This window comes from Ceratotherium simum, chromosome 26 (assembly GCF_057802395.1).
Source record: "Ceratotherium simum simum isolate JZ-2026a chromosome 26, ASM5780239v1, whole genome shotgun sequence".
Classification (NCBI taxonomy): Eukaryota; Metazoa; Chordata; class Mammalia; order Perissodactyla; family Rhinocerotidae; genus Ceratotherium; species Ceratotherium simum.
Window position 1 is genome coordinate 38,841,901 of NC_141925.1, and position 13,944 is coordinate 38,855,844.

Sequence of the window (13,944 nt, forward strand, 5' to 3'; positions counted from 1 at the left end):
AGCAGTCCAGGGCTTCTAAAGCCAAGTTCAACCAGCACTTACCTTCCACATCGCAAGTGCTCACTCAAAAGAAGACATCTTAATGACAGATGGTGGTGAAGGAGAAGATACGAGGGATCCTTAACTGAGGGCCTTGGCCTTTGGGCCTAGAGGGCACCTAGGGCTTCAGGAGGCTCTGTGAACTCTAAAACTATTTGTAAAACTTTCTGTGTGCGCATGATCTGCTCATTTTTCAGCGGAGGGCTCCTTTCAGCTAGGTGGACCCCTGTCCATCTAAACCCCGGGTCTTGAGGTAAGGATGCCAGCCACTGAGTAAAGGCACTTCAGACCCTGGTCTTAATATCTCCCCCTGGTCCTCGTTCTGAAATCTCAAAAGGCAAACAGCTGACTGTGACAGAGGGCGGTGGAGAGGTCCTTCTGTGGCCAGTGAGTGTGTGTTAACAGAATTGAGTGGTTAAAACTTTAGAGCTGGGAGAGGTCTTGGGGATGGCCTAGTCCAACCTCCTCAGTTTACAGAGCTGGATATTGGAGCTCAGAGAAGGCACCCCACATGCCCAAGATCATCCACTGAGTTAGCGGCAGAAAATGTTTTATGCGTTTTTAGGTCCACTGAAGAGGTCTGAAGGCTGCAAAGTTTATCGAGGCAAAGAAATCACCACTTACCGAGCCTCACATATATGCTAACATTTCTGCAGGCATCGTCTCCCTGACCCTGTGCTGCGTGAGAATTGGGAGTAGGTGCCCTGCCTCTTGCTCTCACTTTCCCTTGCACGGGTGATGCTGACTTTAGAGGACAAGGACATGAAGGGATTCACATGGGCCACAGCCCTGGCCTTCACCTCCCTGGCTACCTGCTAATACTGGTGGTCTTTGTCTTCCCCTTTTGGGTGTGGCTGGTGAACGAGGAGTCCCATGAAGTGTTTTTCAGTGGCCTGTTTGAGAACTGCCTTGCTATCAAATGCTGGAAGCCTCGACACTTATCTAGTAAGGAGGGATGGAGGCGGGGACTAGGAAGAGGGACATGGGGCCAGCATGGGGTCTGGGGGGTGACAGAGGACTGGTTGGGGCAGAGAGGACAGAATTTAAGAAGCCCGTAAGGGCATTTTCTCTGAGCCTCCACTCTCTTGTGGTAGAGGAAAGTAGGCAGCTGGGAGGAGGTTAATAATGTCAGGCTGCCCATTGGAGTCAGGAGCACGTGTGTCAGCAACACAGTTTATTTCTGGGGTAGGAGTGGCTCCACCTAGGATGGGGGAGGGGTCCTGCCCTACTCTGGAGCCTCCACCACCTCTCAGGGCTGCCCTTAGCCCATATAGACAGCACCCTTTTGGGTGGGCACAGCTCCTGATTAGCAGAGTGCAGGCTGGATTTCAGCCCCCACTTGTTCCCTCGGCCACACACCTGTCCAACTGTGGGTGGCAGCTCTGCAGATAATGTGCTCAGGCCTGGGTATCACATTTGCAAGGGAATATGCACAAATGTACGAGTTCAGTGGACTGTGAAGGTGCTGGCTCTCGGGACAATGTTTTACAAGGAAATCAGACGGGTAATGAGGTTGTCTGTCTTGGAAAAGAGGTAACCCTGGGAGACTTAGGCGCTATCTCCTGGTAATAGGAGAGGAGAGGCCACTTGGGGGAAGATGGGCCAGACTTTTGTGAGCTCTTTAATCCAGGGTTCCTCAACCTTGGCACTACTGACATTTTGGGCTGGATAATCTTTGTTGTGGGGCTCTCCTGTTTCTTGCAGGATGGCTAATAGCACCTCTGCCCTCTTCTACCCACTAGATGACCCCCCTTCCCTTAGTTGTGACAACCAAAATTACCTCTTGGCATTGCCAAATATCACCCCCAGCTGAGAACCACTGGTTTAACCCAAGGGTAGATTCTAGAATATCTTGGTCTTCAACACACATTTGTCTCTTTGTCCCACCCCCAGCTGTCCATCTCTGTATGCTCGGGAGGGTACACAAACTCATTTTAACATGGGTCTGAATCATACCACAGTAGGAGAATAAATCACTCTGTCTTCAAGACTCTGGCTCTGCTATTTTGGGTCTATCTGTTTCATTCTTTTCACCAGGATAATTATATAGGAGTGTGGGGGTTTCCCGCAGAGTTCAGAACATCTTGACCTCACCGAGTTCTGATTTTCCACTGGTGACTTATTTCAGTGTAACCAATACCGATGCGATCCTTCACATTTCCACGGGCAACAATTTTTATCATGAGAGTTTCATTTTCTGTTGTTTATTAAAACCACTGTTTTTCCCAAATGGATGATAGCTACATGGTTTCCCCACATGATTTGATACAACCGGATTTACATAATAATATTTGTTGAGAATAATGATTCCAGTGTCTGAAATTGTCCATCCAATTTTTTTTAAATTTATTTCCTGTCATTGGGAACAAAATGGTGGGCCCAGAACATTCCTGGAGGCAAAGTGTCAGGGTCAGAGCCTTGGTCTCAGGCCAGGCTGTGGGACCCGAGGGTGGTGGAGCTCTGGGGGCCATCCCTGCCCGGGCTCTGCGGGGCTCTGCCCTTGTGGGTCAGGGTGCCCAGCGCCAGCCCGCTCTCTCTCCCCTGCAGTTTACATCATCCTTGGCCACTTTTTCCTGCTGTCTGCAGTCGTCCTGTCTTTCCTCACCACCTTCAGCATGTGGTCCTTTGTGGCTCAGCTGTTTCCAAGGACCCAGAAGCACAACTTTGTGTTGGCCTTCACCAGCTGGGGAGGGGTCCCTGCACCAGGCAGGGAGCGGGGTAGCCTGTCTGAGATGTCAGGAGGGAAAGAATTTTTAGGGCTGCTCTCCTCTGCTGCCTTCTCTGTGAAGTAGCCCACCCCGACGCCTGCCCCTCAGGATTTACCATCCCTCTCCTTTGGGGCTTCTCAGTATTCTGCACCTCCAGCTGGCACAGCCCTTACCACGTTGGCTTGGGGTCATTTGTCTGGGCGTCTTTTTACCATAATCTCTATCCCAGCGATTGTCATAGAATCTAGCACAGAATTATAATATAATTGAAATATATAATATAAATGAAATATAAATGTTTCTTGGATGAATGAATGGAAGAGACCATGTCTGCCCTTTGGAACCTTATGGCTTTGACAAGTGACCAAGGGCCTACGCTGGGAGGCTCCCATCAGATGGAGGAGGTGGAACACTCAGTGTGGGAAAATCAGGTTGAGTTTCATCACAGTGTCCCACCCAGAGGGCCCACCTGGAGTCAGCCCAGGGCACGAACACAGAGGGTACCCAGGAAAGGGATTTCTGATTATGCAGCCCCTGGGAGGTGAGGCACATGGGCTTTGAGATAAGTTGGGAAGGAGGGCGAGACAGGCTTGTGTGGTGGCTCCAAGAGGGCAAGGGGTGCAGGCAGGAGAAAGGAGCCTCCATGCAGGAGCCACACAGGCTGTGGGCCACACAGCTCTGTCTGATTAAGTCCAAGGAAGGTTGGAGCGAAGGTGAGAGCCACGGGAGGAGAGCAAGAGTGCCCTCCCTGTGACCCTGCAGGGGCCTGTGCTTTCCTGGTCTTGTTGCTGCATGCCCTGGAGATCCAGAATCTGAGGGTGAAGCCCAGCACCCCCAGTTCTCCGTGCAGTGGCCTTAATACATCCTGGGCTTTGACATCTTTCTGCTCATAGTGGCTGGTGAGTGTCCTGGGGCTGCTCTCCCCTCTCCCTGCCCTCAGTCTGGATTCAGGAACCGTGGACGCTCTAGAGGTGTGCTGTGCAAAACTGTAGCCACTAGCTACTTGTGGCTATTTAACTTTAATTAATTAAAATGAAATAAAGTTAGAAATTCAGTTCCTCAGTCATCCTAGCCACATTTCAAATGTTCCATGACCACATCATTATGTGTCTAGTGGCTACCGTATTGGATGGTGCAGATACTGTGTAGAAATTTCCATCGTTGCAGTAACTTCTACTGAACAGCACTGCTTTAGAGCCTCAACCTTGTCCCCCATCCTCGTCCTTCTCATTCTTATCTGCCTTGACTTTAGAAGCAAACTTCTACATTCTCATGCTCTCCCCTACACCATCCTGGTTCCTAAGGCTTTCTGTTCCTATGGCTATCTTTATCTTAAAATCTCTGATCTTGTTCCTCATCTACCTCTTTTTACATACCATGACCATCTAAGCTCTTAATCTTATCTAATTTTCTCCCTACTCCTAATCCCTTTCCCACTGTATCAACCTGACCCATGATCATAATCTATTTTAACTTGATTTTATTATTGAATATATACAATTGAATACATTGAATATATAAAAATATTTATAACATATCTGTAAAATACAAGTAATTAAAAACAAACTGTACACCGATATTTCCACCATATAGTTTAAGAACTAGCCATATTTCATCAAATCCATTGTTTGTAAGTTATGTCCTTATTTTATGTACAACTAAGAGAGAAGAATTGATGTCAAGTATAATTCCTGTAAGGCACATCCTCATTTCAGAGATGTTAAAATGTGAAAAAAATTCGCTTGTCAAAATTAATGAAATATGATAGAACATTAAGTATCTTTGGAGTTTTCCCCCTCAACCATGTGGCTTTTCCTGATTTCGTCCTCTTGTCTACCTTCAAGGACCAACTATTCTGAAATTTATGCTAATCATATTTACTACACACATATATATCCTTAAACAATGTATTATTTAGTTTTGCATGCTTAAAAATTTTATATAAATATAATCATACTGTATTTCTTCTTCTGGAACTTGCTATATTTGATCAACATTATAACCTTGAGATTCCTCCATGTTAGTATGAGGAACTAAGCTTTATTCATTTTTATCACCTTAAGTATTTAATTGTATAACTAAGCTTGCCTGTAGAAGGATCACAGTATTTCTCTGTGGGAGAATTTTAAGCTCCTGATTCAGTTTCTTTAATGATTATAGGACTATTAAGGTATTTTTATGTCTTCTTGAGTCAGTTTTAGTAATTTATATATTTCTATAAATTTATACATTTTATCAAAGTTTTAAAATTTATTGACAAATTTACTCAAAATATTTTCCTTTTATATTTTTAAATTTGTGCTGCATCTATAGGTATGTACTTTTTTCATACTGAATTTTCTCTTTTTTGTAACCAATTTTGTCAGAGGTTTATCATTTTTTTAGTCTTTTCAAAGAACCAGCTTTTAGCTTTCTAGAACTTTCATATTTTATGTTTATTTTATATTTAATTAATTTTTGCTTCTTATTTTGAACTTCCCTCCCTACTACTTTTTTGCATTTATTCTGCTATTCCTTTTCCAACTTAAATCAAGATCTAAGCTCATCAATTATTTCTTCTTTTCTAAGCAGGCATTTAAAGCTTTACTTACCCTCAAAAGATTGCTTTATTTGCATCTCCCATTTTGATGTGTAATATTTTTGTTATTGTTCTATTTCAAATATTTTCTGATTTCCCTTATGATTTCTTCTTTGATCCATGAATTATTTTATAGTATACTTTTAAATTTCTAAGCATAGAATTTTTATGGTATCTTTGTGATAATGATTTTAACTTAATTTCAATTTGATGAGAGATCATGGTCTATATAATCCTAATATTTTGAGATTTATTGAGACTTGCTTTATAGCCTAGTTTGAGGTCCATTTTTATGTTTCATGTTCAATGCAAACTTTTATCTATAAACATTAGATCAAGCTTGTTTATTATATTGTTTAAATCTTGATTTAGAATTGTTATATTTTACTAGTGAATTGAATTTTTATCATTATGCTGTGATCCTCTTTATTTCTAGTAATGCTTTTTGTCGTAGAATCTGTTTTATCTGCTATTACTATAGCTACTTCTACATTCTTTACGTTAGTAATTACCTGTTATATCTTTTAATATTTTACTTTAAACCTTTCTCTGTCTTCATGTTTTGCACAACTCTTATGAATAGCTTATGATTGTTTTCTTTCATCCAGTCTTATAATCTTTGTCTTTTAACTGGAGCATTTAGTTGACTTACATATATTGTGACTCTTGATATATTTGAATTTTTCCTACCACCTTAATTTGTGCTTTCAGTTTTTTCTGCTCCCTAACCCCCAACCTCTCTTACCTTGCTTTGGATTGATTGAATTTTATGTATATAATTCTCACTACATTTCCCCCCTCTTTAGTTAGGAAGTTATGTGGTTTATTTTCATTTGTGTAGTTGTTACTCTTGACATTTTAACATGCTTTCTTAACAAAGTTGAAAGTTAATCATTGTATTTATTCTCTTCATAAATAATACAAGGACCTCCCTCCCCAATTTATATGCTATTTTGCCCAATGTTTTAGTTTCTTCCGGTTTTGTAGAAAAATTCTATACATTTGGCATTATTATTTTATGCAGTTCAAATAAATTTACTATATATTTACCAATTTAGTTGCTTCTCAAACCTTCTCAGACTTTCTGTCTTAGATCATTATCCTTCTGCCTGAAATATGTCCTTTTAATGCTTTTTAATGAGGGTCAAATAGAGATACAATCTCTCATATCTTGTTCGTATGAAATTATCTTTCTTTCATTTTTGTTCATTAAAGTTAGTTTTGCTGAACACACTTTTTCTTTTTTATAATTTTATTTATTTATTTTTTCCCCCAAAGCCCCAGTAGATAGTTGTATGTCGTCGCTGCACATCCCTCCAGCTGCTCTATGTGGGACTCGGCCTCAGCATGGCGGGAGAAGCAGTGTGTCGGTGTGCGCCCGGGATCGAACCTGGGCCGCCAGCAGCGGAGCGCGTGCACTTAACTGCTAAGCCATGGGGCCGGCCCTGAACACACATTTTTAAGTTGACAGTTGTTCTCTCAGCATTCAAGATATTATTCTATTATTTTCCCAGCTACATTGTTGTTGTTAAGTTGGCTCTGTAAAAATATCACTCTTTTTGAGGCAATCTTTCTTTTCTCTCAGACTTTCTTTGGTATTTTGAAGGGTATGGATATTTGTGTTATGGTTTGTTGTGTGAACTGAATCTGGGGAGTGGTGTCTTTCAGAATTTCTAGAACATTTTTATCTTCTCCACCTTTTCATTCTTTTTCTTTTTTCCTTTGTGGGACTCCAGGAAGACATCTGTTAGACCTTATTACTCTATCCTGGATGTCTTTTAATTTCTCTTTCATATTTTCCACCTCTTTGTCTTTCTGGGCTGCATTCTGAATAACTTACATAGATGTATCTTCAATTTCATCCATTCACTTTTTAGCTGTGTCTGATCTGCTAATTAACCTATCCATTTTCTATTTCATTGAATCTATTTTCATAACTAGAAGTTGTATTTTCCCCTAAATCTTGTCATATTTTATATTCTCTTTATTCTTACTTATATTTTTAATCTATTCTCTAAATACATTTTCATTATAACGTTAAACATACTTTATATTCTGGTCTTATAAGTTTAACAACTGAATTGTTTGCAGGTCTGAGTGTGTCAGCTGCTTCATCTGTAGGCTTTTGCTTGTGGTGTCTCGTTTCTTGGTATGTTTTGTGTTTTTTGACTGTGAATTCATTTTCCTTGGAATTATCTTGGTGGAAATTTTTTGAGGCCTGTATATAAATTTTCCTGAGAAAAGGATTTGGGAGACTGATGTCAGCATCATGGCGACGTGAGAGCTGCCTTTGTCTCTCCCCTTCAATCTACAACTAGTAAAATATCCATAACTCAACAAAGGACTCCTCTGCCCAGCACACCAGGGTGTGGGAGAGATCTACATATCTGTACATCAGAACGTGGGTGGACTGGAACACATAAAGGAGGTGGAACTGGGGGAACAGTGGAGGCAGTGCCTGTGATCCAACAAAGGACTCCTCTACCCAGCACACCAGGGTGTGGGAGAGATACTTACACAAACCTAGATGGTTTAGCCTATTACACACCTAGGCTATATATGGTACTAATCTTATGGGATACCGTCGTATATGTGGTTTATTGTTGACCAAAATGCCATTATGGAACACATGACTGTATTAATATATATGCACCTAACATAGGAGCACCAAAATATTTAAAGCAATTATTAACAGACTTCAAGGGAGAAATTGACAGCAACACGATAATAGTAGGGGACCTTAACACCCCACTTACATCAGTGGATACATCATCCAGACAGAAAGTCAACAAGGAAGCATTGGCCTTAAATGAAACATTAGGCCAGATGGACTTAATAGATATATATATACAGAATATTCCATCCAAAAGCAACAGAATACTCATTCTTCTCAAGTGCACATGGAGTATTCTCAAGGATAGACCATATTTGGGACACAAAACAAGTCTCAATAAATTTAAGAAGATGGAAATTATATCAGGCATCTTTTCCAACCACCATAGTATGAAACTAAAACTACAAGAAGAAAGCTGGAAAAATCACAAATATGTGAAGACTAAGCAACATGCTACTAAACAACTGTTGGGTCAATGAAGAAATCCAAAGAGACATCAAAAAAACCTGAAGACAAACAAAAATGAAAATATGACATACCAAAATCTTTTGGATGCAGCAAAAGCAGTTCTAAGAGGGAAATTTGTAGCAATACAGACCTACCTCAAGAAATAAGAAAAATCTCAAATAAACTATCTAACATTACACCTAAAGGACCTAGAAAAAGAAGAACAAACAAAGCCCCAAATCAGTAGAAGGAAGGAAATAATAAAAATCAGAGTGGAAATAAATGAAATAGAGACTAAAAAGACAGTAGAGGGCCAGCCGCAATGGTCTAGTGGTTAAAGTGCGGTGTGCTCTGTTTTGGCAGCCCAGAGTTGGTTCCTGGCCACAGAACCACACCACTCTTCTGTCACTGGCCATGCTATGGCTCACATAAAAAAAAAAAAGAGGGAGATTGGCAACAGATATTAGCTCAGGGTGAATCTTCCTCAGCAAAAACAACAACAACAACAAAAAAGACAATAGAAAGAATCAATGAAACTAAGAGCTGGTTCTTTGAAAAGATAAATCAAATTGACAAGCCTTTAGCTAGACTTACTAAGAAAAAAGAGAGAAGGCTCAAATAAATAAAATCAGAAATGAAAGAGGAGAAGTTACAACTGATACCACAGAAATACAAAGGAGTATAAGAGACTACTATGAACAGTTATACACCAACAAATTGGACAACCTAGAAGAAATAGATAAATTTTTAGAATCATACAACATTCCAAGACTGAATCACGATGAAATAGAAATCTGAATAGACCAATCACTAGTAAAGAAATTGAAACACAAATCAAAAACCTCCCAAAAAACAAAAGTCCAGGACCAGATGGCTCCATTGGTAAATTATACCAAACATTCAAAGAAGATTTAACACCTATTTTTCTCAAACTTTGCTAAAAAACTGAAAACGAGGGGGCACTTAACTCACTTTTCAAGGCCAACATTACCCTGATACCAATAGTAGACAAGGGCAACACAAGAAAAAGAAAATTACAAGCCAATATCTCTGATGAAATAGATGCAAAAATCCTCAACAAAATATTAGCAAATTGAATATAACAATATATTAAAAGGATCATACATCACTATCAAGTGGAATTTATTCCAGGGATGCAAGTATTGTTAATCATCTGCAAATCAATCAACGTGATACACCACATTAACAGAATGAAGAATAAAAATCATGATTATCTCAATAAAGAAAAAGCATTTGACAAGATTCAACATTCATCTATGTTAAAAACTCCCAAAAAAATGGGTGTAGAGGGAATATACTTCAACATAATAAATGTTGGTATATGATATATATATATGATATGTTGATATATATATGATAAACCTACAGCTAACATCATACTCAGTGGTGAGAAACTGAAAGCTATTCCTCTAAGATCAGGAACAAGACAAGGATGCCCACTCTCACCACTCTTGTTCCACATAGTACTGGAAGTCCTAGCCAGAGCAATTAGGCAAGAAAAAGAAATAGGCATCCAAATTGGAGAGAAAGAAGTAAAACTGTCACTATTTGTGGATGATATGAACTTATATGTAGAAAACTCTAAAGACTACCAAAAAACTATGAGAAATAGTGAACAAATATAGTAAAGTTGCAGGGTAGAAAATCAATATACAAAAATCTGTTGTGTTTCTATACACTAACAAAACTAGCAGAAAGAGAAATTAAGAAAACAATCCCATTTACAATGGCAACAAAAAGAATAAAATACCTAGGAATAAATTTAAGCAAGGAGGTGAAAGAACTGTACACTGAAAACTATAAGACATTGTTGAAAGAAATTGAAGAAGACACAAAGAAATGGAAAGATATTCTGTGCATATGGATTGGAAGAATTAACATTGTTCAAATGTCCATATTACCTAAAACAATCTACAGATTCAATGCAATCCCTATCAAAATCCCTATCAAAATTTTTTCACAGAAATAGAACAAAAAAAAACCTAAAATTCGACTGGAACCACAAAAGACCACTAATAGCCAAAGAAATCCTGAGGAAAAAAGAACAAAGCTGGAGGAATCACATTCCCTGAATTCAAATTATACTACAAAGCTATAGTAATCAAAACAGCATGGTATTGGTGGAAAAACAGACACACAGATCAATGGAACAGAACTGAGAACCCAGAAATAAACCCACACATACATGGACAACTAATTTACGACAAAGGAGCCAGGAACATACAATGGAGAAAGGAAAGTCTCTTCAATAAATGGTGTTGGGAAAAACTGGTCATCCACATGCAAAAGAATGAAATTAGACCACTATCTTACACAGAAATTCTCTCAAAATGAATTAAAGATTTGAATGTAAGACCTGAAACCATAAAACTCCTAGAAGAAAACATAAACAGTATGCTCTTTGACATTGTTCTTAGCAGTATCTTTTTGGATAGGTCTCCTCAGGCAAGAGAAACAAAAGCAAAAATAAACAAATGGGACTACAGCAAACTAAAAAGCTTCTGCTTGGCAAAGGAAACCATCAACAAAGTGAAAAGATAACCTACCCAATGGGAGAAGATATTTGCAAATCATATATCTGATAAGGGGTTAATAAGTAAAGTATATAAAGAACTGATACAACTCAACAACAAAAAAGCAAACAACTTGATTAAAAAATGGGCAGATGGGGCCGGCCCGGTGGTGTAGCAGTTAGGTCTGTACGCTCTGCTTCGGTGGCTGGGGTTCGCTGGTTTGGATCCTGGACGCAGACCTGCACACCACTCATCAGGCCATGCTGAGGCGGCGTCCCATATAGAGCAACTAGAAGGATGCACAACTATGGCATACAACTATCTACTGGGGCTTTGGGGAGAAGAAAGCAAAAAAGGAGGAAGATTGGCAACAGATGTTAGCTCAAGGCTAATCTTCCTCAAAAAAAAAAATCTTTCTTAAAAAAAAACATGGGCAGAGGATTGGAATAGACATTTTTCCAAAGAAGACATACAGATGGCCAACAGGCACGTGAACAGATGTTCAACATCACTAATTATTAGGGAAATACAAATCAAACCCACAATGAGATATTACCTCACGCCTGTTAGAATGGCTATCATCAAAAAGATAGGAAATAGCAAGTGTTGGAGAGGAAGTGGAGGAAAGGGAAACCCTCATACCCTGCTGGTTGGAATGCAAATTGGTGCAGCCACTATGGAAAACAGTATGGAGATTCCTCCAAAATTAAGACTAGAACTACCATGATTCAGCTATTCTACTTCTGGGTACTTATCTGAAGAATACAAAAACACTAATGAAAAAAGTATATACACCCCTATGTTCACTGCAGCATTATTTACAGTAAACAAGATATGGAAACAACCTAAGTGTCTATTGACAGATAAATGGATAAAGAAGATGTGGTATATATATACAATGGAATACTACTCAGCCATAACGAAAGACAAAATCGTGCCATTTGAGACAACATGGATGAACCTTGAGGGTACTATGCTAAGTGAAATAAATCAGATGGAGAAAGTCAAATACCATATGATTTCATTTGTAATTGGAGATAAAAACAACAACAACAAACACATAAATATGGAGAACAGATCAGTGTTTACCAGAAGTGAAGGGGGTGGGGGGAGGATGAAATGAGTAAAGGGGGTCAATTGTATGGTGATGGATGGAAACTAGCTTTTGGTGGTGGGCATGCTGTAGTGTATATAGAAATCAAATTATAATGTTGTACACATGAAACTTACATAATGTTATAAACAAATAATGTCAGTTAAAGAAGAGAGGGATTTGCTTTTGCTTCTGCCTGGTGCTTGGGTGCACAACTAGCCTAGGATCACAAAGTACATAGGTATTGTGAATTTAGCTTTAGACCCACATAACAGCTAGCCTGTGTTTATGAATTCTCAGTACAGGTACTGAGTTACTACAGGTAACTTTGAAGTTTCAGCTTCACGTGACAGACTCTACTAAATTCTCCATCTTGTCAGGGCCTGGGCCTTTTCTCCTATTTTCTGTGCCCCAAAAGGCCAACAGAATGGCAACTCAGGGTCACCTGGGTTGAGTGTATATCTCCAAGGTGAAGGCTAATTGTGTGCTTGCTTAACTCTTTAGATTCCTGTTTTCACCATGGTTTTGGGTTTGAGATTATGTTACTCTGATGCCAGCTTGGCAATGCATTTAAAAATGTTTCTAAAGAAATATTTTATTTAGAATTTTTGTAGTTTTTAGTGGGAGAGTATCTAGTCTGCTATAATGCTGATAATAGAAGTTGTCCTTTATCTTAGCCTTAAGCTTAATACAGCATTTATTATTCACTCAAGATATCTCCATTATTTCTTATGAACATTGACCTTCTTTTTCCTTTCTTTTACTTGCAGAGGATCTTGAGTTGGGCATCAAGAGGCCTGGGTGTTGTGTCTGACGTTTCTCTCTTAAACCTTGTTTTATTACCTATTAATGGTTAGACAATTGCTAAGATGCCTTCCAGCACTGGCCATGGTTCTGTGACTTTACCCATCTATTTGTGTGCCTAGTCTTTTGATGCATTCTGTTTTCCCTTCTGTCTCTGTAATACTCTAGGTTGGCGGGGAGAACTAGAGAGGGCAGGTACAGCTCAGAGGGAGTCACAGTAGAGGAGAGAGTTCCTGACCTCCGGGGCATGGAGCTCAACACTGTCTAACCTGACTCAAACTTTTGCTTTTACCTAGGTGCCATCTGCCTCTTTCAAGCATCAGCCTGCCTTGGCTGCCATTTGTTGTCCATTTCCCAGAGTATTGAGGAGACTGAAGGGATCCTGCACCTGGTGAATCCGGAGAGTTTGGGAGGATAACTGCACTCAATACAAAAGGACACTTTGCTGAAGTAAGAAACAATTATCTAGTCCAGGATAGTCTGTCATCTACCCTTTGTCAAGCTGTGTGAGTGCACGTGTGTGGGTGTATGGCTCCCCCTTCTCCACCAGTCTCTGCTGCTTCTCAGGAGCTTCTTCAGGGTCAGATCAACCCTCCACTTCTTCATACTTACAGTGATTCTATCTTGCGTGTATTTGAAATTCGATAAAAGTGTTTTGAATTCTTCTGAGCTTCCTGAGTGATTTATTTTTGCAGGTGTTTTCAATAAAAGAAGGAATATTTTCTCTTAATCCATACCTCAAAAAAAAACAGCCTATAGGGCAGGAGGGGAAGTAGGAATATCACAAAATGATCAAGTGAAGCGAGCTTTTGTAAAACAAAAACTGAACAGAATATAACCACAACAGAAGGTGTTTGAGTTAGTGACATTAAAAAGGGATGTCCCAGGCCAGCCCTGTGGCTTAGCGGTTGAGTGCGCGCGCTCCGCTGCTGGCGGCCCGGGTTCGGATCCTGGGCGTGCACCGCTTCTCCGGCCATGCTGAGGCCGCGTCCCACATACAGCAACTAGAAGGATGTGCAGCTATGACATACAACTATCTACTGGGGCTTTGGGGGGAAAAATAAATAAATAAAATCTTAAAAAAAAAAAAAAAGGGATGTCCCTAGACAAAAGAGTGACTCAGTACA

The 13,944-nt window shown here is 39.8% G+C and overlaps 1 protein-coding gene across 1 annotated transcript; it reads left to right on the top strand.

Annotated features, from left to right (window-relative positions):
* The first annotated feature begins 777 nt into the window (after positions 1-777).
* On the top strand, positions 778-13,286 carry TMEM225B (transmembrane protein 225B). The gene is given in 6 exon segments (XM_087417614.1): positions 778-841; positions 844-984; positions 2,587-2,721; positions 3,510-3,578; positions 3,581-3,646; positions 13,114-13,286. Coding segments are annotated over 6 exon segments (648 nt in total).
* The last annotated feature ends 658 nt before the right edge of the window (positions 13,287-13,944 follow it).